Source organism: Hyla sarda, chromosome 1 (genome assembly GCF_029499605.1).
Source record: "Hyla sarda isolate aHylSar1 chromosome 1, aHylSar1.hap1, whole genome shotgun sequence".
NCBI classification, from domain to species: Eukaryota; Metazoa; Chordata; class Amphibia; order Anura; family Hylidae; genus Hyla; species Hyla sarda.
In genome coordinates, this window is record NC_079189.1 from 362,381,194 (window position 1) to 362,405,881 (window position 24,688).

Sequence of the window (24,688 nt, forward strand, 5' to 3'; positions counted from 1 at the left end):
ATGCACAAGCAAGTATGTAAAGGGAGACAAGGTGGGATGAAGGGTTCAACCAGCTAGAAGTTCTGTAGGGGCAGGGCTTTGAACACCGAAGCATTACATCAACTGGTAACTATCAGGGTATAGTCAACATACCCTATTATGTTCAAGTATAAGAGTCCTGGGGATTGGCACTACCCGCCATTACATACCCATGCCTCTGTGAGAGTGCCGTGGTTAATTCACTCCTGCATATTGTGATACCCTATTGTGTTCCTGATAGATGCATGGACCCTTTGTGTTCTATTTACTGGTGTTCAAAAGGTGCCTGGATGGCTGCATTTCCCAGTTCTACCCCATCCTGTCAGGGGCTTAATTTGGAGCTCGTTTGGAACATTAATGGAGTTCAGGCCTTATCCTCTGATAGAAATAGGATGAGGTAATGACTGGTAATAATCCAAACAACTGAGGCATTTTGCAGGGTCACAGAAATAAACCTGATGCCTGTCACAGCTCATCAGCTGTCTGCAAGACTAATATAAAATTATCACAGAAAATAATAAATGTGCCGAGTGTAGTGCCCTTCTGTAAGTGTTTAACCCTGTATTAACCGGTCTGCTCACAAACATACAAGCAAATTACGTGGGGGAAGAAACAACTACTACTTGGCAGAAAGCTAATTCATAGGCAGGATCAGGGATTCTCCAATCTTTTTAGTCCAGTGCCCCTCAAGCCAGCTGAAGACGCTACTGAGGTACCAGTCATCCATGACAACACATCATCTAATGCCCTTCCACATCATGTTAATGATCTCTGCTGCAGGTATATGTGGATCTGAAATAGGTAATATGTGGGATAGAAGAGAGGAGTCTATACTTTTCTATCCCACAGACTATGTTTGGTCAATTGAGGCCTATTGCTTCATTACTTATATGTTTCAATACCTTTTTGATGAAATTCCAACACATACTCTACATTAGAATATGGCACCAGGATTTGAACATTACTGCTGACTTGGCCGAATGGTGCTGTACAGGGGACTCCGCTTCTCCTTGTTCTATAAATACGACCACTATGGAAGCATAGAATAGGGTTTGTATAGGTACGGTTGGCATCCCCCCATTACATTGTATCCCTCTTTTTGTGTTCAGGCCTCGTATAGCTACCATGCTTGTACTTTATACTGTCCATTTTGGTTAGTACCTTAATTTAACCTATTATCTTTGACCTGTTTCACATTTCATGTATGCTTTGTGGGATAGCCTTCCGTCCTGTACGTGTATGAATCTGGTGCTGCTTTTTCCTAATTTCTATGTATTTTTTATATATGCAATATTTTTTACATGAAATTAAATAAAGATTATAATTTTTATACTTTGACATAAATCCTTTGTGGTGGTGCATTTTCTTTGGTTCGGTGTGAGATTTAACCATTGCATCTATTACCTGCATGTGTTGGCAGGGTTTTTCTGATTTGGTTGGTAAAGCATAGAATTTAGATGGCATTTGGTTCTTTGCTATATAGCCCACGTTGTACCAAACTACTGAGCCACAGGCTTTCATGGCTGCTTCTATCTAGGTGATATTAAGCACACCTAGGGGGACCTGCCTCAAATTTATCAGATTTTGGAATAAGGTTTTTGGCCTGTACTTACATACAGACCCAAAAGCAGCCCTGCTACATTTTAAGCCTGATTCTCTAACATATGTGAAATATACCGTTTCCACTTTTGTCTTTCTAGCCATTAAACAGAAAATTGCACTTTGTTAAAAATAAAAACTACTCCATACACTTTCTGGGCATTCCAGTCTCAGGTTATTTTTCCTCAATAGTGAACGATGCATCACCGAACTCCACCCAAAAGGTACTGGAGGCGTCCGTAGTTGAGGATGGTTTATTACATATCATAAAAAAGACTTTAAAAGGTGCTATAGCAACGCGTTTTGGGGAGATAAGCACATAGTCTCCCCTTCCTCAGGCCATGTTCCACTTACTAAAACTCCTTACTTACGGTATATACACAATTGTACTTACATGTTCATCCACCTCCGGTTGGCGCCGCTGGCAATACTGGAGTGGGTAGACTTCCAGTTTGGGACTACATTAATATTTGCTATACTACAAGTCCAGTGTCTCATGTGTCGTTATCCTTTACCGCCCGCCATCTTCATTTCCATGAGACGCTGGATGTGTCACCAAGCCGCGCCGCAGCGTCACCTACTGCGCCACGGTGCAACTTTGAATGCAACGTGCGCTCCATTTTGCTTGCATGTGACTTCCTTTGCTGTGTGAAACGCCCCATCGGCTTCACCTAACCAGATATCCAGTGTTCTGTATACTTCAATTTCAATAATGCAAGCTTCACACTTCTGATTATTGCGCTGTGCGAATGCTCTCTAGTTTGATGGGAGTCCATCCATTTAAGCTTGCCAGCGGCCTCCAACTTCTGCCAAGGGGGCTGCAACATTATCCATATGGCTAATATAATACCGGCACTACAATCAATATTAATGCTAATATAAGATCTGAAAATATTCAATAAAAATTACAATATATTTCCACTGACTCATTCATGGTAATGTATACCCAAAAGATTATAGATCATCACTAACACTCCTCATCACTTATGTCAAACATACACATTAAAGTTAATTATATATTAATATACATATATTGAAAATATGAAAAATTTTACATAAAACAACCAAAGAGGAGGTTATTTGTGCCATAGGGAGAATGTAATAGGTCAGAAAGAACGCTTCGATTTCAATTATTTCATGTCTTGTTTACTAAAAACGGTCATATTTTGCTGCTGTACTTATAGTTTAATACATATAATTTATTTTTATTTGATTTTGAACTGTGTTTTAACCTCTTTCATAAAAAGTATTGACAAGTTTTTTTGTTGCTGCTTTTCTTTTATTGAAATGAGGAAGCCAATTAATTATTCAACCACTTAAGATTCTTGAAAAAACAAAACACCTAAAACTACATGAATTTATTTACTACACAATAAACAGTATTAAATGCCCTTTTCTCCTGTAAGTCTATGAGCAATCTCCTTAAATAGCACCCTAGTGTGTGTCAGTTCTAGCCTCCCTTATTTATTTCCCAAACAGAAATAGAAGGGTATTTATTGAAGGAGCAACCATCATGTTACGAGAATGTCCGTGTTGTCTGTTTTCTCAATCACAGGTAAAAGCTACTTTGCTTGGCAAATACACTCCGCGATTATCCATTAACTGTTGCATCACCAAAGCAGAGGCAAGCGTGACAGTATTATTTCTTCTATTGTTAATACAGCATGTAGCAGAGCTAATGTGTCAAATCTACAGCAGGGCAAAGCTGAAATGTGAAGTAGGGTTCATCAAAAATCCATTTATACAAATATCAAGAAAGGGTTAATAAATGGCACAGGTATTGTACAAGTGGTTAAAGACCAATGCTAAAACGGAAAAGAAAAAGCCCTATGTTATAAAAACACAACAGTAAAGCTCTTATAGCACAGGCCTCATCTGATCAGCATTGCTTGATGAATACAAGCATTGTCCATGGTTTCTCTTTTTATCTGAAAGAAGATGTTTGGCTTCACGACAGAGCGGGTAATGTTCAAGTTTCTACAAGAAAATATTACCAACGAAAAAGAACCAGGCAACCCTACATATGACTGTAGAGGGTAGAGAAATAGAGGAGTTGGAAGATAGTCTTTATAAATGTCTCATGTACAATAAGCTGTAATAACAAATTCATTGCAGTAAATTATTATATTTTACAATAACCAAACACAGATCTGCTATGGCTCAAATACAGGGTCTGAAATAAAGATCAACCCCCTAACCTTACAAGCAAATACAATATTAAGACCTAACCTGTTAAAAGTCATAGGAAGAAGGCATCAACCCTTGAGCCAACTACTGATTGGCTGGGTCGTGCAAGTAGTGTTTTTTTTTTTTTTTTTTTTTAAGAGTACATTACAATAAATCCTTTTAAAAAGGTATAGGAGTATACAGTCTGCTCTATGGGGGAGATAATGGTTGACTCCCGGGATAATGCCTTTTTCCCTGTGACTTAACAGATTAGGTTTCAATTATTAAAACTGTTAAAAAAAAATATTAATATCAGGCATAAAGTGTACCTGTCAGATCCCACAAAAACAAAAGAATTTGTATGTTACTCAGTACCTACTCCTGACCATGTCCATCTTATTTTTATACCTCTATCACCTTTTTATTAGCTCACAGTGTAAGAAATCCTCTCAGGGGAAGGGGGCGTGTCCTTCCTTGTGGTGGTGAGAGGTGATTGGTGCATCTGCTCATGCAGCCAACTTATGTCCATGAGTCATCTCTTGTCTATGACTCATGGACAAACCTGATGCTCCTGCAAGACAGATTAGTGTACCAGTAGGTATGGGAACCCCTAGTGGTGGGATTTTCAGGAGCCATGTTCTTTATTAAAAGTTCAGATTTTTTAATCAACTAATTGGGTTACCATTACAGCAAGTGATTAGCTGTGCAGGCATTTCCTATAATGCCTAAGGAGAATGGAATGCACTCAGCAGCAGGAAGGTACAGTCCAGATAAAAATGGGTCAGCAGCAAGGAAGTACAGCATGAACTCAAGTATAAAATGAATGGTCCGCACAACCCCTTTGACATTTTTATCAGCTAAAAAGTCTGGCTACTTGGATATTCTATATGATAATAGTAACTACTATTCAGAATACTATTTAATATTTTTATTCTGAAATTACTACACCGGAACCATACTCCGATTTGACAACCCTTAACCCAGCTCCACACCACGCTCACATCAGCAACCTTAAGAAGGGTTAAAAAAAATTCAGGGTTGTTAAAGGGGTACTCCAGTGGAAAACTATTTTTTTTCTAGTCAACTGGTGTCAGAAAGTTTAGTAAATTACTTCTTAATCCAGTACTTATCAGCTGCTGTATACTACAGAGGAAGTTGTATAGTTCCTTTCTGTCTGTCCACACTGCTCTCTGCTGACACCTCTGTCCACATCAGGAACTGTGCAAAACAGGAGAGGTTTGCTATGGGGATTTGCTCCTACTCTGGACAGTTCCTGACATGGACAGAGGTGTCGGCAGAGAGCACTGTGGTCAGACTGAAAAGAACTACACAACTTCCTCTGACGTATTCAGCAGCTGATAAGTACTGGAAGGATTAAGATTTTTAAATAGAAGTGAGTCGCAAATTTGTTTAACTTTCTGGAGTCAGTTGATTTAAAAAAAATAAAATAATGTTTCTATGAGTGTTCCCCTTTAATCTTGAAAAGAAATGTTTTAAATATTTTCCTATGCGTTTATGATTAGAATAATTTTATAGGAATCACCTAAGATTATAACAGAGTACTATGTAATATGGCATACTGTATCAGGATAGGAAACAGTGCACTATAAAACAACATGCATGAGATAAATATCAGTCTAACGACAATAGGAGCGCTAGAGTATAGGAATGTAAAGATTTCTTCTTTGGCATGTCCAGTTGTGATAGGTTGAAACAACTAGGTGAAAAAAAGGTTATACATAGAGAGAAAAGGAAGCAACTATATTCCCTTTAAATAGTTTCACACAGGAAGCTAAATGTTTGAGTAGTCACATAGTGTGAAGTAAACCACACTGCAAGTGTAATACTCTGAGGTCTACAAAACAGATGGCAACTTGTCACTCAGCCCTATGCTAGTTTTACCATCCTACACTAATGTAGAAATCATCACTTTACAATATTATAATGCAAAGACTAGACCACATCACATTTTCCCCTAAGCCAAGTGTGTTGAACCTGTCCATATGGGTTCATTGGATGAGAAACTTCTGGCCTCCTTCTGGCCAAAATATATCGGTATACCACACAAAATGATGTCATTGTACATTTAGGAACACTACCTCCAGAGCGATGGTACTACTGACACCCACAATACATAGAATGTGTTGGCAAATAAGAACCATCTTGTCTGCCCAATATTCTGAATACTATCAATTGTCCCTGGCCTTATTTTATTGTGAAGGATAGCCTTAAAGATATCCCATGATCCTAAAAACCCTTCACTGTAACACCCATTTTACATTAAAATGTGATTCAGTGGCTGTCTGCAGCACCACCACTCTGGAGGAAGCTCATAACGAGGAGAGGAAGGCCGATGATGATGTAATTACTAATGTATGACAGTTACTATATATGCATGGCCCATATACAGTTATCTCCTCAGAGCTTCCCCAAGGCCTTCATCTAAGAGCAACATATCCCTATCCCTATATCTAAACATCAAGATATGACTGTTCCTTACTGTCCAATATATACCATTCCTTGACAGATGCCATGGTGTCACAAGATAATCCATGTGGTTACACAAAGACTGGCGAAGTGAATATGTGCAAGGCTGCTCTTACACTGTGCAGTTTGGTATTATCTGTTATTTAATTTAGATCTTCACCTGGTCTTGGCTTCGTAACTGCACCCTAATACAAAATGCTGCCATGGGGTAAACTCAAAACGTGTTCACACTGCCATCAGGTCAATAAAAATGTTCTTGCACCATATCTTTGACAAGTCTACATGTATTCAATGATATAACGCCATATGCATCTTTCCAGCTACTTTAACTGAACATTTTCAAGTCAAGTGCACTACCTGCTATTGGGCCTGTTTACACTACAAAAATTTTGCATGGAATTTTCATGAGGACACTCCAGGTGGATTCCAATAACAGCAGCCTCCTCCAGAATCGGCACTTAAAGGGGTACTCCGGCCCTAATACATCTTATCCCCTTTCCAAAGGATAGATGATGTATGATCGCGGGGGTGCCACGCTGAGAACCCCCCCAATCTGTCATTGTGCACCCACCTTTGTGAGCTCTCCACAGCGCTGGAGGCTCCGAGTGTGTAGTGTGACGACCACGAGGCCGGAGTAACGTGTGACGCCACGCTCCGCCCCCTCAATGCAAGTCTTTGGAGGGGGCGTGAAGTCACAATACTCCGGCCGCACACAACGTTGGGAGTAATGGACTTCCGGACGCTGCGTGCGGAGCTCCGAAAGCCAGGGCAGCGCACAACCCCTTTTAATTGTCTGAATATCATTCATTAGCTATATAGAGCAGTTTCCTCTCTTTGGTTGTCACTTACATTCATGAAGTGAAGGAATTACCTCTTTTTAAAGGGGTACTCCGACCCTAATACATCTTATCCCCTGTCCAAAGGATAGGGCATAAGATGTATAATGGCGGGGGTCCCGCTGCTGAAGACCCCCGCTCTGTTATTGCACACCCACCTTTGTGAGCTCTCCGCAGCGCTGGAGGCTCCGAGTGTGCAGTGAGACGACCACGCGGCCGGAGTATTGTGACTTCACGCCCCCTCCAAAGACTTGCATTGAGGGGGCGGAGCGTGGCGTCACACGTTACTCCGGCCTCGTGGTCGTCTCACTGCACACTCGGAGCCTCCAGCGCTGCGGAGAGCTCACAAAGGTGGGTGTGCAATAACAGAGCGGGGGTCTTCAGCAGCGGGACCCCCGCCATTATACATCTTATGCCCTATCCTTTGGACAGGGGATAAGATGTATTAGGGTCGGAGTACCCCTTTAAAAAGAGGTAATTCCTTCACTTCATGAATGTAAGTGACAACCAAAGAGAGGAAACTGCTCTATATAGCTAATGAATGATATTCAGACAATTAAAAGGGGTTGTGCGCTGCCCTGGCTTTCGGAGCTCCGCACGCAGCGTCCGGAAGTCCATTACTCCCAACGTTGTGTGCGGGCTTCCGTGTTCGTTGGCCCCCTCGTGACGTCATGCCCGCCCCCTCAACGAAAGTCTATGGGAAGGGGGCGCGACCACTGTGATGTCACGCCTGGCGGCCGCGAACACGGAGGCCCGCACACAGCGTTCGGAGTAATGAACGGGGGAATCCAATTCCTTGACTAAAGTTTTGTAGCAAGAACTTACGATCAATGGGACTCTTCTGCAAGCGGAATCTTCCTGGAAATTCCATATTGTGAATATGCTCTAAGGCTCCTTTCACACTGTTTGTGCCTGTCAATGTGACAGCCATTAGAAAATTGCGGGAGAAAAAGTTGTGCTTGCAACGTCTTTTTCTCCAGCTATCTTCTGGTGGAACAACAGGAGTCATAACAGGCGTTAAAGGAATCCCATTCAAGTGAATAAGATCCTCTTTGCCCGTTAGGACTCCTGTTAGGCTCCGTTACAATAACGGACATTAATGGCACTAAAAGTAAAAAAAAATTAAAAAAAGAGCCCTTAACGTCCGTTTGTAACGGAGCCTCACACATAGTGTGAAAGAAGCCTAAGGCTAAAAACTTGTCCTGGCCTAGTCTTGCTTACATGTTTGATTTGTTACAATGTATTAATGTAAGCCAAACTGACTTCACACACATTCTTTGCTGCGGATTGTGTTTAGTTGTGTAATTCAGACCACAAATCTTCAATAAAATAACGTAAAGTACAATATCCCAGCCAAAAGCAAAGTGTAAAAAAGTCTGCAGTGGATTCTAATGTGCATCAAAGCCTGAAGAAACATAAGTAGATGTTGGTGCAGATTCTAAAACTAGTTTGACACCATATTTTTCAAGCATAGTGTGGTTGAGGACAGCAGAGAGATATGCGCTACTGTCTTTAGCTCATTTCATATCTATTGGTTCCATCTGAATCACACTTCTACATAGTAACATTTCATAATAATGTATTTTAAATGCACTGCAGCACAAAGATTGGTCACAGAAGTGTACACCCACTTCCATTTATTCACATAAGGCTGGACAAACCGTTTTTTGCATTCCAGGTCTCCTGTGTTAGACCTTATCTTTTTACAGCATAGACTATGGGTAAACTATAGGTTTAAAAGAAGGACATCCAGATATCTGTCAACTTCGTATTTATCAGTTGAAAGCGGAACACAGGCTGCTGAAACTTCCTCTCAGTGCTACAACGTAACATAAGGAGGCACTAGGCTTTATGAGGAAAGTGGTACAGAGGTGTAGTAACCACATGATAGGTCAAATGTTCCTCCTTTTATAATGGAGACTGCAATTTACCTACTTGTCTGTATCAGCCAGATTTAAAAACTGTCTATAAAAAAAACGAATTTTGTTGCCTACAGCAACCGACCACAGCTCAGTGTTTATTTTACTAGATCAATTTAAGAAATAAAAGCTGTATTGTGACAAGAGAGACAGTTTTTATTTATGCTCTTGTACCACACTCAAGAAGGGGTGTAGTTTACCAGAAAATGTGTGTGGCCTCATGGAAAAGGGTGTGCATCATTAGTGCCCCACAATACACAACCGTTTGGCACACATGTTTTGTGTAAAAGCCAGCCAAGTAAGAAAGGTCTAAAGATGCCCCAAATTTTCAAACAGTGTGAATAACTTTTCTGTGATCTTTAGCAGTCTTCATAGACTGTCTAGTCTCAGTTTACATCATCATTACCCCAGTGTGTCTCAATTATGAATACTAGCACACTGAAGGTATAAACATAGCATTGGGTTTTAATAAAGTCCTGAGGGCAAGGACACGAGAGGGAGAGAGGAAATGTGTGAACACTTAAAAAGAGTCACTGTAAAAAAAAAAAAAAAGAATAATAATAATAATAATAGACATGTCAGTAGTTTTTATTGTTATTGTTTAGACCCCCACCAATGGCTAGACTGAGGCAGGAGGCTCGGGACTAGGCACTTTTCTTTCTGTCTCGCTCATTGCTGTATCAGGCAGGCTCTATAAACTTACTATGGAGCCCATCTTGGACAGCGATGAGTGAGACGGGGAGAGAAGAACTTAGCAGTGCACCATTACTTCCATGTTTTAGCTATTGCAGTGCTCTGTACACCAAGACACTAACCATTTAAAACTTTTGGCATCCTGGACACTTTAGCTGAAAGGAAAATTTTCATTTTATACATTTTGGAATCGACAGCAGGTAGGACACAGTGTAAAATGAAGTAAACACAACCTAAATTTCTTTCTAAAACAGCAGCACTCCTGTACTCAGGTTGTGTGTGGTTTTGCAGCTTTCAAGCCATTAAAGTGAATGGAGCCAAGTTGTAATACCACACAAAATCTGAGGACAGGTGTGGTGCTGTTTCGGAAAGAAATTTGTTCTGTTTTTCTATTCCTTTATGCCTTCAAGCCCCTTTAAGAGCTGACAGATTGCCTTGAAAGGGAAACAGACAGCCAATTATCCCCCACTAAACCCAATACACAGGGTTATAGTGCAGGTGAACCAGATTACAACAAGGTATTACTTACCCGGATCCTCGGTCGTGTTCCAGAGATATGCCAGGTCCTACCTCCATAACGCGGAGCCAGCTATTAGCAATGACGTGGATACAACGATTATCTCCGGACTGCAGATCTTATAAGTTATACTTCATTATAATCCGGTTCACTAGCACTATAACCCTGTGTACTTGGTTTAGTGCTGGTGAACGCCTGTCAGTTTGCCTTGAACATCAAACTTACAAGGCAGAGAAAAGTTTATTTGGACAGAGCTTAGATTCTGAATTTAACTATTTTCCACTGATTTATTTTAAGCAATACTATCTATTTTAAGTACTATGTATTTTAGTTCTGTAGAACCACAAATCACCATTACAAACTCCTTACAGGGCAATAATGCAGACTATGTAGTTGGTTCTGATTGTGTTCTAGGATTCTTCCTTATACAGCAGTTTCTTAATGGGCCTTCCTGATCAAGAGAATTCCAGACTGAAAACAATAAAGACATAAAGGGGGAGATTTATCAAAACATGTGTAAAGGAAGAATGGTGAAGTTGCCCATAAAAACCAAACAGATAGCTTATATCAGTTTTCAGAAGCCTTAAAAATTAAATAAGACATATAATTGGTTGTTATGGGCAACTGCACCACTCTTCCTCTACACAGGTTTCGATAAATCTCTCCCAAACAGTACAGCCATACACACAGAAATTTTAAACAAAAAATGTAACAAAAAATCTGCAACAGTTTATGTGCAAAACTGCTGACATGAAATCCGCATCACAGGTCAGCTTCCGCACAGATTGTGTGGATTTTTTCTGCAGTGTCTGGATGAGATTTTTTAAATCTCAAATATCTTCAACAAATACACTGCTCAAAAAAATTAACACTAAGATAACACATCCTAGATCTGAATGATATGTAGTCACACTGAAAATCAAAGTGGAAAACCACACTACAGGCTGATCCAACTTTTATGTAATGTCCTTAAAACAAGTCAAAATGAGGCTCAGTAGTGTGTGAGGCCTCAACGTGCCCGTATGACCTCCCTACAACGCCTGGGCATGCTCCTGATGAGGTGGAGGATGGTCTCCTGAGGGATGTCCTCCCAGACCTGGACTAAAGCATCTGCCAACTCCTGGACAGTCTGTGGTGCCACGTGGGGTTGGTGGATGGAGCGAGAAATGATGTCACAGATTTGCTCCATCGGATTCAGGTCTGGGGATCGGGCGGGCCAGTCCATAGCATCCATGTCTTTCTCTTGCAGGAACTGCTCACACTCCAGCCACATGCTATGCTTAGCTTTGTATTGCATTAGAAGGAACCCAGGGCCAACCGCACCAGCATATGGTCTCACAAGGAGTCTGAGGATCTCATCTCGGTACCTAATGGCAGTCAGGCTACCTCTGGCAAGCACATGGAGGGCTGTGCGGCGCCCCAAAGAAATGCCACCCCACACCATTACTGACCCACCTCCAAACCGGTCATGCTGGAGGATGTTGCAAACAGCAGAACGTTCTCCATGGCGTCTCCAGACTCTGTCACGTCCGTCACATGTGCTCAGTGTGAACCTGGTTTCATCTGTGAAGAGCACAGGGCGCCAGTGTTGAATTAGTCAATCTCTGTGTTCTCTGGCAAATACCAAATGTCCTGCACGGTGTTAGGCTGTAAGCACAACCTCCACCTGTGGACACATTTGTGGTCTGCCGGAGGTCAGACCATTATCCCCTATTCACAAGATAACGGACCTTTGTGGCAAAACCCTTTAAAGGTCTTTTCCATTCTAGAGACAGAAAGTGGTTGGATTGAAAGGCTTCTCTCTTCTCTACCCTCTGCTTAGCCCCAGTTTTACCTTGAGCAACTTCCAGGACTAGTTGCTTGGGATGCACTGTACCACACCATTTGAAGGCTCTGAAAGCATCTCTTTAGCAACTACTTTGTCTATGATGACTTTTCAGAGTAAATGTGAGAAGAAACTGCCATGGGCCCCTGTGCTTTCCTTAGCACGTCTGTCTCTGTGTTCTAGGGACCAGTAGGGGTCAAGTGGTTAAAGTGGGATATGATCATACATCAATAAGAAAAAGAAAATCCAGAACGCCCTTGTAGTTTAGTTTACATTTGAGACACCAGATTTGACCAAATCATTAGATCCTTGAATCTCAACAAACTATTAAAATGAGATCCCTAAAGGGGTACTCCGCTGCTCAGCTCAACAAACTGTTCCGAACGCTGGAAACGGCGCCGCCCCACCCCCTCAATGCAAGTCTATGGGAGGGGGCGTGTCTTACGTACACAACACCTCATACTTTAAAATAATCATTTAGAAAAAATATGTTGTCCCTTAACGGGGTACTCCACGGGGTACTCCGCTGCTCATCATTTTGAAGAAACTGTTCTGAATGCTGGAGCTGGCGGCGAGAGCTTGTGATGTCATAGCCCTGTCATGACATCACGAGCTCCAGCCGCCTGCTCCAGCGTTCAGAACAGTTCCAAACGATGAGCAGCAGAGTACCCCTTTAAGGGACATTTTTTTTTAATGATTATTTTTAAATGGGCACTGTCACCAACTTTATTTTTTGATATGTTGTAGTACTTATGTATATCTCTAATATACTTTTATTATTATTTTTTTCCATTAAAAAGGTTTAATTTACATTTAAAAACCGGCCACTAGGGGTCACCCTCCTAGTGGCCGGCTACAGCCTGGCGTGACGTCACGCCTGAAAAAGGACTGATTTTGGAGTGGCAATCAGTCCTTTTTCAGTTAGGCTGCACTCGCTCCCTGCCTGTCAATCAGACAGGCGGGAGCGAGCGCATTGGCTCCCCGGCCACTGGCTGGGAGGCCACTCCTCCCGCACATCGCCGCCGCCACTGTCCCTGCACGCCCGCTGCCGGTCTCTGCAGTAACTGCAAGTGTAATGAGGGAACGGAGTATGCGGGGCGAGGAGGGAACGGGCTAGCGCCGTAGCGCGGGGGGGGGGGGGGGGGGGCTAGCGCCGTAGCGCCGCTTGTAACTAATAGTTTATCTACACAGGGTGCCTCCAGCTGTTTCAATACTACAACTCCCAGCATGCCCTGACAGCCAATAGATGTCAGGGCAAGCTGGGAGTTGTAGTGGTGAAACAGCTGGAGGCACCCTGTGTAGATGAACTGAGGGCGGAAGTCCCCCCCCAGCAGGCATCAGTGACGTGGTGCCTGCTGGGGAAGTCTGCCTGGTAGCACACTGCCAGACAGACAAAAGGCATTTTTAATATAGTAAAAATTAAAATTAAAAGCAGGGAGGGGTTTAGGGATAGATTGGCAATAGGCAGGGACAGAAAAAAAAATAGGATGGTGGGAGCTACCCTTTAAGTATAATGAGGTTATATAATGTGTACGTAAGTCAATTGTCTCCAAGTATAGCACTATGTTCACATTGAGGGAGTGAGGATCTGGTAAATTACTGATCCCTTTAAAAGGAATCAGTCAGCTCCATACCAGTGGATAGGTCATATGGAGACAAAATGAACCATTCCATTGTGGTTTGGTCTGATAAAAAAAAAAAAAAAAAAAAAAAAACTTGGAGGAACAGGATAGAGCTGCAGATGAGACGGCACAGCGTCGCTTAGCCAATCACTGGCCACAGTGGTGTCCCACGTCAGCCAGTGACTGGCAAATGGCAATGTAAGTTCCCCCAGCTGTAGATGGCAAGACCTACAGCCCTTGGGAAAGCAGTGTCTCCGGCCAAAGACAGAGCACCCCGATACTGTAGGCTATGAGGGAGTGACGGCAAGTCAGTTAAAATCCGTTATAACTGATTACACCAAATAAATCGGCAAAGAATAGCCAAGACTGAGACATAATATACATTACCCCAAAACAAAAAACAAAAAAGTCACTAAGACTTATAACCAAATGGTATAAACCTTTATTGATCAATGTACATAAAAACGTTAAATCAACTGGTGCCAGGAAGTTAAACAGATTTGTAAATTACTTCTATTTAAACTTCCTAATCCTTCCAGTACTTATCAGCTGCTGTATACTACAGAGGAAGTTCTTTTATTTTTTAATTTCTTTTCAGTCTGACCACAGTACTCTCTGCTGACACCTTTGTCCATGTCAGGAACTGTCCTGAGTAGAAGCAAATCCCCATAACAAACCTCTACTGCTCTGGACAGTTATAAGAAACAAGAAGGTATGGATAGTTTTATCCCCATAAGACCTATCAACTGGTGTCTGCGGCTTGTGACTGGTACTGAGCTACCTGACACTCTGACGTCAGTGTTTTTGGCCGCATCGCCGCACAGCTCATCAATATTCCTCCCCTCCCTCCGCCTCTCCCTCGTCTCCCTGCTCTGTAATGAAGAGAGAGGGGAGAAATATTGATGAGCTGGGCAGCACTGTGGCCAAAAACACTTTTTCAAGGACTAAGAGTTTGCTGTTTATGACCATAAATCCTAGTTATTTGGTGGAAAAGCCTCTTAATTGGATAAGCACATAGCAGGACTTCTCATGCTCTCTGTTGTCTGTCTGTGCTATTATCCAGATTTTTCTGAACACACATAAAAATAATAATAATAAATACCCCCTCTATTAACATTTATAAGGAGATTGTCATTTCACATCTATGATCTGAGGTCTTGTGTGTTTGTTTTGATGAGATGGGTTATCCTATTGTAGTAGGTTGCTTCAGGTATTGTAATAGTACTAGCCTTTAATGCTATTACATTTTATTCACAAATGTTTGCTTAGTGATGCTAAGAATTGGGTGCTAATCTGAGAATCTGACTCACTTTAGCATTCTAAAATCCTTTTATCCAGTGAAGCTTTGTTGTTCAGAATTATATAGTGGTGAACATGAGTTTAGAGATAAGCCTCATTGTTCTCCTCAGCACTCATTCCTGGAAGTTATTAGTAAACTATACATTTACCTAAACAATCCCATCAGACACATACATCCATTAGCATGGCTTAGTAGCCTAAAAAATGCAAAGCATAGGCAGAAAAAAATGCCTGCTGCCTAACTAGTGCCAGGACCTGGTATAACAGACCTTAGTATTATTATGAATATATAAGAATGGTACCAGTGTTCAGAGAAGGCCTCAATGGCATTATTGGAGAGTTTCAAATATATCCTACTAACTTTTGGAGATGTAAGACAAGAAAACATTTATAGAGCATCACCCATTAAATTGGGAGACACTGTACAATTCTTCCAAACAAATTTTAGAGGGTGTTTTATTTAATCCTTAGGGCTTAAGCAGGTGGTGTGACAACAGAGACACAAAGAATTTGGGCAGTGTTCTTCCTTCAGGATGCAGTCCTTACAGCACTGTTACTATTCATCATAATAGACAAACTACAGCAAGGCTCCAGTTAAATTTACCTAATTTTACAAAACATTTCCATATATACTGAGCACACTTAATACTATGGTATCATTAGAAAACAATGTATACTTTAGAAGCTAGAATCAAAAGTCTATATGACAACTGGAAGAATCTTCTGACCTAATGTATAGGATGTGAATACATAGTAACATAGTTCATAAGGTTGAAAAAGACCAGAGTCCATCAAGTTCAACTTATAACCCTAATGAGTCTCTACTGAGTTGATCCAGAGGAGGCAAAAACCCTCATACTAGAGGTAAAAATTCCTTCCCGACTCCAAATATGGCATCAGAATAAATCCCTGGATCAACCTTCTGTCCCTATAAATCTAGTATCCATAACCTGGAATGTTATTCTCCAAAAATGGATCCAGACCATTTTTTTTAAAACTCTTTTACAGAGTTCACCATGACCACCTCCTCTGGCAGAGAATTCCACAGTCATAATAGATGGACTACTACAAGGCTCCAATCAAATTTACCTAATTTTAAAGAACAATTTCCATATTTCCTGAGCACACTTAAATACTATGGTATCATTAGAAAACAATGTATACTTTAGAAGCTAGAATCAAAAGTCTATATGACAACTGGAAGAATGTGTATGTGAATGTGGGATGTGAATACAGTGTATTAAAATAAGGTATGTAGCTCTCATGATAGGCAGTGTTCTAGTATTTATAGGATATTCTATACAATGACATCTTATTTTCTGCCTTGATATACTGACAACTACAGTATCTTACCTGGAAACAAAGATGGCTCCAAGTGTTTCTTCAGTCCTAAGCTCGGCAGCTCTTCATTGCTACCATACTTCATGACAGAGTTAATGGATGAGATGGTGCTGATAAGCTGGGTGTTGAGACTTCCAATCTGTGAATATGGTTCACCAAAAGTTTCAGCCAGTTCAGTATAATTTTCGGCGAGAAGCATCTGTTGTTCTTGTAACAGCTTCTGCACTCTCTCAATGTAATGGTCTATAGCTGGAGATTCAATATTTGATACGTTTTCCTTTACTGAAGATGAGGACTCTGCTGTAACTGCTACAGATATTGTGTTAGCAGAAACTGGTTCAGGCTCGGACTCACTAGGTCCACAGGCTATACTACGTGACTTAATTCCAACCAGAAAATTATCAAAGACATTTATTTGACCTACTCCAAAATCTTTGGTTTTTCGGATGGAATGAGGATGTTCAAAATCTGAATCTGATGTACATATTCCAATAGAACGCGTTTTTGGTATGGTATCGATTTCCTTTACTTTACCATCTCCAATAGCTACTGAGCGCATTTCCACACTTTCAGTGTTGGTATGTTTGCTGCACATGCTGTAGACAGTATTTGTACTTGTATCAACAAGACCTGGTGCCTCTGTGTTGGTGGATTGGTTGGAGACCTCAAATTCTGTATATGTTTCCTGGTTTGTAGTCCAAGGAGACACAGTGATGGCAGAGTCCACTTTCTTAGGAAGTTCTGTATTGACACCACGTGAAAAATGTTCCAATAATGGTTTAACTGTAACATCCACAGAACAATCTCCGCAAGCGACAGATTTCACATCTTTAGGTACAGTCTTGTACTGAGCCAACTTATGTACATCCTTCTCAATGCACTGCCCAGGTTCACCAATGGTCTGGTCCACACCGACACATTTGTCACACATCTTAAGATCCAACTCCACACCCATGTCACAAGTCTCTACACACTCTTTAACAATCCAGTGAGTCATAGGAAAGTCAGGACCCACAGCAGCATTTTGAAGTAAAGGGCTACATGAAACACCAATGCTACTTGTTTGTAAGCAGCTACCAACAGAACAGTCAACTACATCTAAAGAGCCTCCATGGTTTTGGTCTCTGGTTTCTATTACAGCCTCCACCATCCTACTGCAAGTTAAGGGCTGAGCCATTACGGCTTTGTCTACTCCTTTCCTTGAGCCTGCTGCCCGTATCTCCAACTTCAGTTTAGTCATTTCCATTTCATAGGTGGTGTCCCTCAAGTCTGTTTCAAGTCGATAGATTTTATCTTTAAGTGCTTCAATAGTCTGCTGTTGGAGTTCAACTTCTCTTTCAGCATCAGTAGTTACCCCAAGCATTTCTTCATTAACCCCCACTCCAGTACTTCTTACATCTATTTCAGTGCCCACAGAGATCTCTCTAGTGGGTTTTGCAGATTTATAGTACAGTACCACATCATTCATGTTTTCATCAGCACCAACAGCAATAGAACGGCCACATTTTTCTTTAGATTTCTTCTCTTTAGACTGTGAAGGACAGTAAGCTTCAAAACTGCTATCCTGGATTTTTTTTTCTAAAGCCTGCATCTCAGCTGTCAGTTGTCTGAACTCTTTAAGTGTGTGTGTATTTTTTTCAGGAGGTTCTATCTCCTCTTCAGAATCTATATGTAACTCTCCACCTGGCTTAACTGGAGTCCGAGATGTTTCAAAGCCAGCAGCATTGCCGGCACTGTAGGATCTTTTACGGAAACCTGTGGCATCATTCTGGGTGCTACCTTTTTTGTTTTTAATTTCAGACAAAAGCTGTCTTTTTTCTTCCTGTAATACTGAAATTTTTACCTGAAGTATAGGAATGGTTTTTACCTGTTCCTCAAGTTCTTTCAGACGTTTAAGAGCCACAGCCATCTGCTCCCTGATATGTTGGAGATGCATAGGACTCACATTTGTCACTGGTGTTGCTACTCCTGAACTCAGTGGACTGTGACGGATGGAGCTTCCAAAAGATGAGGCAAAGAAGGCACCATAGTCACCATTGACTTGGTGCCCATTTTGAAGCTGCTGGGCAGCTGATGTGTGCCCTACTGAACCAGTGAATGATGAAAGGGAACCAGTTGAGCCCATTCCTCCAAAACTTGCCAGTCTGGGCCGACGTACATCGTTGAAAGATGAAGCTAGCTGCATGACTTTTTCTTGTTCCAGCCTGCGGCGAGTTTCCATTAGTGTTGATGTAACATGGAAATTGTGTTTGGGCAGATAAGGGGATGGTGGGGGCAATGGTTTGTTTTCAGGGATAGCCAAAAAGTTTGAAGTGGCCTCTTGAGAATTAGACGATCTGGCAGAGCCAGAAACAGTATGTCGCCTGGCAATTATTGAAGGAGACTGCTTATTTTCATCACTGTTAGAGGAAGAAAGAGACTCTGTGGAGGGCCATCCAATTGCCTGGCAGGGTTCTGTTCTCTCCTCTGAAAAATGTGAGCCAAACTTGTGCTTCTTTACAATGTTGACTTTCTTTAGGGTGTTCCCCTTTTGTATGTCCTCAACATACTTCACAAAATCCAGGTCTATCTGGTATCCATATGGTGTTTCCACAAAATATGCAGCTTTGGGATCTCTTTCATCTTCACCATTCAAGATACTTTCCTCTTTTTCTAGAAGAAAAAGCAATAAAACAGATTAACCCGAAAATAGGGGAAAATGCATTCACTTACACAAAGATTTTTAGCACATTTCAACATTATTTCCACATTACACTATGAACTGCCTCCATAGTTTTTGCCACACACACAATAGTGTCTATTGGGGAGATTGATCAAAACTTGTCCAGAGGAAAAATTGCCCAGTTGCCCATAGCAACCAATCAGATCGCTTCTTTCATTTTGCAGAGGTCTAGTTAGAAATGAAAGACGTGAGCTGATTGGTTGCTATGGGTAACTGGGCAACTTTTCCTCTGAACAGGTTTTGATAAATCTCCCCATATAAGTATAGGTGTTTTATACGCTATGTTTTTCTTCTTCATCCTGTGACTCAAGAATTTGTATTAAAGAATTGGGGAAAAAGCTCAGAACATACATGAGCAAATCTATGAAAGGAAAAAATGGCACAATTTTCCACTAAAGAATGAAAATGCAAAAATAAAAACACTATGTGGATATGACCCTTTATATTTTTCTACCGACTCCCAGCAACATCTATTCACAGCTTTTTTGTCCCAGAAAAACACCATTGGGCAATTACAGCTTTTCTTTTTAAGGGGGAGGGGTGTTTACAAAAAAATAGTCTGTTTCCTGCCTAAAGCATATTAAAGACAACATTTATGTACATAATAGTCACAGTCACACTGCTACAGATACATACAATTCCCCTTGTACCTTCTAAAAAAAAAATACATAAAAACTAAGCAGTGTACAGATTTGTTCATATTTTTTTTTAGAGTAGTGTAACCAAGACAATGTGACAAAGAAACAAACTATATGACAGCTACTTACACATATATCGAGACTACGGATCTATTGAATATTTTTTTATTACAAAGCACACATTTGCTGTTTCCCTTTAAAAAAAAAAAAAAAAAAAAAAATTCTAATGGAGAAAGCTTTTGATTCCCCAACCTCTGACAAAACATCATGTTCCTATGACAGTCCCCTCCTTCTTGTGATACGAATATGCAAATAGTAAACTCTTTCTTTTTGAGCCAAGTGTTTTTCCATCTTTTGGTTAGAGGGACTACAGGAGGACTAGCCATCATCTAGCTCCATGTTCTAAACATAAGGCTGGTAAAGGGCAATGCCACTGACAGAGGAAGACTGGGCTTGCAGTTAAATCTTTCCTTTGTAAGATGTTGTTTTTAGCCCACCACGGCCCATACACAAACTAAAAATATGCAGACGGACCTGTTCTGAGCACAGTCTGAAATTCCACAGCTGAAAGAGAAACTGCCCGAGCTCACATAACAGGGAAGTTAAATCTGGGTCCCCCAAGCTTTTGCTGGGCCATTACACAAGCTACACTAGCACAGACACCATGCTCAAGGTAAAAGACATCAGCCGTAGAAAGACAAAGCCTTAACAGGAAGGAAAACACTATAGAGATGAATGAAAATAGAAGTTGCTCCGGTAGAAAGACTTACTTGTAGACACCAGAAGCTGCGCTGCATACAACAGTCAGATCCAGCCACCGCTGTGTGCTCATGCTGACAGTGCCTGTCATAGCTCCGTCTCCCTCACCACACCATGCTAGTAACCTCACAGCAGCCTGTTCAACTTTTTTTTCCCCCTTTGCCGCATAAGGAAAAAAAAGCCACATTTGTATAAACTTAGCAGAACAGGGTTAGCTTCTTCATAGGTCAGCCATTTACCAACAACTTCTGCTGGACAATCTCCTTCCACCACCCTCTGAAAGCCTCAGCTGTTCACTGCAGAGTCACACTTCAAACACTGCAAAGCCACATCCTGGCTCTTAAAGGTGCAGTCACTTGTGAAACTTCTATAAACTTTGACAGCCACATGTTTGTTGGAAGAAAGCCAAGAGTTTCTTAGAACACAAACACACAATATGGGAGGTGTTTAAAGCAGATACAAAATAGCCTTGTCTTTCATATATTTATTTATATTGCTATAAACTATGCTTTAGGCCACTTTCCCATGGTCAATATATATGTCAGTATTTTGCTGTATTTGTAACTTACACAGAAAGGCTATAATGGACAGATTTGCACTTCTACCATACTTCAGTCCCTACCATTCCTTTCTACTGTTACCTGCTTGTTATAACTACTCATCTGCATTGCAGTGCCTAAGAATTTAATGCAATTTCAGGTGTGATTTACTTGTTGCTGATGCAGTACCCCTTATGGTTCTAGCTTACAAATACGGATGCAAAATAGGCTGCATTCTAAAATTGCAACATGCAAGTGTTCCTTTTTTTGGCACTGTAGCTAATCTCCCTGGACGTGGATGGAAGAGAAAAATTGATGAAAGGTGTCAACGCAAGATAGTCTGGATGGTGGATAAGCAGCCCCAAACAAGTTCCAAAGATATCCAAAGCTGTCCTGCAGGCTCAGGGTGCATCAGTGTCAGCGCAAACTATCCGTCGACATTTAAATGAAATGAAACGCTATGGCAGGAGACCCAGGAGGACCATACTGCTAACACAGAGACATAAAAAAGCAAGACTACATTTTGCCAAAATGAACTTGAGTAAGCCAAAATCCTTCTGGGAAAACATCTTGTGAACAGATGAGACCAAGATAGAACTTTTTGGTAAAGCACATCATTCTACTGTTTACTGAAAACGGAATGAGGCCTACAAAGAAAAGAACACAGAACCTACAGTGAAATATGGTGGAGTTCAATGATATTTTGGGGTTGTTTTGCTGCCTTTGGCAGTGGGTGCCTTGATGTGCAAGGAATCATGAAATCTGAGGATTACCAATGGATTTTGGGTTGCACTGTACAGCCCAGTGTCAGAAAGCTGGGTTTGCATCCAAGATTTGGGGTCTTCCAGCAGGACAATGACCCCAAACATATGTCAAAAAGCACCCAGAAATGGATGACAACAAAGCACTGGAGAGTTCTGAAGTGGCCAGCAATGAGTCCAGATCAAAACCCTATTGAACACCTGTGGAGAGATCTTAAATTTGCTGTTGGGAAAAGGCGCCTTCCAATAAGAAAGACCTGGAGCAGTTGGCAAAGGAAAAGTGGTCAAACATTCCGGCTGAGAGGTGTAAGAAGCTTATTGATGGTTACAGGAAGCGACTGATTTCAGTTATTTTTTCCAAAGGGTGTGCAACCAAATATTAAGTTAAGGGTGTCAATAATTTTGTCCAGCCCATTTTTGGAGTTTGGTGTGACATTATGTCCAATTTGCTTTTTTTCCTCCCTTTTTTTTTTTTTTAGTTTAGTTCCAATACAAAGTGAATAAACAGGTGTATAGCAAAACATGTGTTACTGCAATCCTTTTCTGTGAGAAATACTTCATGTTCTTGAAAAACTTCAGGGGTGCCAACATTTACAGCCATAACTGTATGTTTTACAAACATACTGCACACCTTTAACATGAAGCACACTTATTATTTTCCTATATGTAGAATTCTTTGCCTCTTTTGCTTTTATTAGAGGAAAAAAAAACACACTTTGTGTCCACTGGCAAACACTAGTCTCTGTGTTAGAAGGTTTTCTCCATGAAAGGGGCACTGTCTCTGAACGTACAAAGTATCTTGCAGAGCACTTCTACAAACTACAATTTACAGAAGACAGACTATGTTCTATGTTTGTGCTGGCCATTCTTCAGACTTTAGGAAAAATATTTTTATTCTAAACCCCAACCCCCCCCCCCCCCTTTATTTTTTCTACTATTTAAAGTCCACATGCTTAAAATAAGCATCTTGGACTTAAGTGGTCATGGAAGTATCACTGAATAAAATAACAAAGCTTGCCAAACGCACCACCTAATGATAATGCACCAATAATCCAGGGGGAGGGAACTTTTGCCACAGCACGTTAAAAAAAAAAAAAAAAAAAAAAACTTTATTAACTTCCTGCCTCCCAATCCAGTCCCCGGTGGTAATCCTCTTCATGACAGAAAACATGATGCCTGGGCCTCGAGTAACGTCAGGGCCCAGAGTGTCGCTCAGCCTATCACTGGCGGGCAGCAATGTCCCACCTTGGCCAGTGATTGGCTTGGCCATTAAAGAAAATTGGATTAAAGAACATATTCCCCCGCATAATCATGCAGTTCTGAAACTTTACCATACATAGATGTAGATAATAAAGCTTACACTGTACCCAAAAAATAAATGAATAGCTTGTGTTTTTAACAAACAACCCCTTTAAAGGGTACCTGTTGTTTAACCCCTTAACGACCATGGACATGTATACTCGTCCATGGGCCGATAACAGGGTATGGCGCAGGCTCCCGGCTCGGGCATGCATCATACCGGCCGGCCCCCAGCTGATTCTTGTAGCTGGGGGGCGGCGTTAATAGCAGACATGCGGCGTTCGCCGGGGCTGGCTATTAACCCTTTAGATCGCCGCTGTCAAAGCTGACAGTGGTGTCTAAAGGTGCCTTTATTCCATCCCTGGTGGTCCAGTCGTGTGGATCGCCACCCTGCAGCGCGATCACTGGGGGGGCGATCCACTGCTGAGGTATCCTGAGGGCTTACCTCATGTCCTGTGCCGGCTCCGGCGCTCTGAATGATAAATCCTGGCAGGGCCAGGCTTTTTATCAATTGAGCGCGGAGCACACAGATCAATGTGGTTTTATAGAACCACATTGATCTGAATGAGGAATCAAATGATTCCTCCTTAAAGTCCCCTAAGGGGACTAAAGGTGTAAAAAAAAATATAAAAAAAAATTTAAAAAAAGTTTAAAAAACACACACATTAACCCCTTCCAAAGTCCAAAATAGCGTGTTTTTGGTCACTTTTTATACCATAAAAAAAAGGAATAAAAAGCGATCAAAAAAAAAAAAAATGGTAACGATTAAAACTTCAGATCACGGCACAAAAAATGAACCCTCATACTAACCTGTACGCGGAAAAAGAAAATAATAGGGGTCAGAAGAGGACAATTTTAAATGTATACATTTTCGTGCATGTAGTTATGATTTTTTTCCAAAATTACGCCAAAATCGAACCTATATAAGTAGGGTATCATTTTAATCGTAAAGACCTACAGAATAAAAATAACGTTTAATCTTTACCAAAAAATGTACTGCACAATGATTTTTCCCATTTTGCCGTAGATTTTTGGGTAAAATGACTAATGTCATTACAAAGTAGAATTGGTGGCGCAAAAAATAAGCACTCATTTGGATTTTTAGGTGCAAAATTGAAAGGGTTATGATTTTTAAAAGGTGAGAAGGAAAAAAATGAAAGTGCAAAAACAGAAAAATGCTTGATGCTTAAGGAGGTTAAAAAGATTTTCAGAAATCTGCATGATTTTGTTAAATTACCCTTTAGAGTGGTGACAAGGTGATATTCGTGCTCTCACTGTTATTGAGCCCCTGAGAGAGAGTTCCCTCCATGGTGCACAGTAATTTCTAATTCTCTACATTTTAAGGGATGTAACCAGCTGTTTGCCAGTGGTACACACCTGTCAGGCAATACCAGCACAGCACTTCATTTTGTCCACCATGCCATGATATAATGCTGGTGAAAGTGCACTGGACTGGACAGGCTGCCCACTGGACTAGTGATTTAAACAGCACACTACTATAGATTGCATGTGGGGGGGGGGGGGGTGTAGGGAATGGTTTACTGATGCACTGGCTTTTCCAGGTGCTGTGGGGGCAGAATAGAAACTGTGGCAGCACAGCAAAAGAGGAGGTATACTAAGCAATGCACTACTGATGCTAGAAGCCTTG

The 24,688-nt window shown here is 41.2% G+C and overlaps 1 protein-coding gene across 3 annotated transcripts in view; it reads right to left on the reverse strand.

Moving 5' to 3' along the window:
• Positions 1-24,688, reverse strand: part of KANK1 (KN motif and ankyrin repeat domains 1) — a 256,356-nt gene that overhangs the window by 20,138 nt on the left and 211,530 nt on the right. For all 3 annotated transcript variants that reach the window (XM_056522827.1, XM_056522849.1, XM_056522838.1), the window contains one exon: positions 16,335-18,974. In XM_056522827.1, coding sequence (XP_056378802.1) covers positions 16,335-18,974 — 2,640 coding nt within the window. The remainder of the gene's footprint in view (positions 1-16,334; positions 18,975-24,688) is intronic.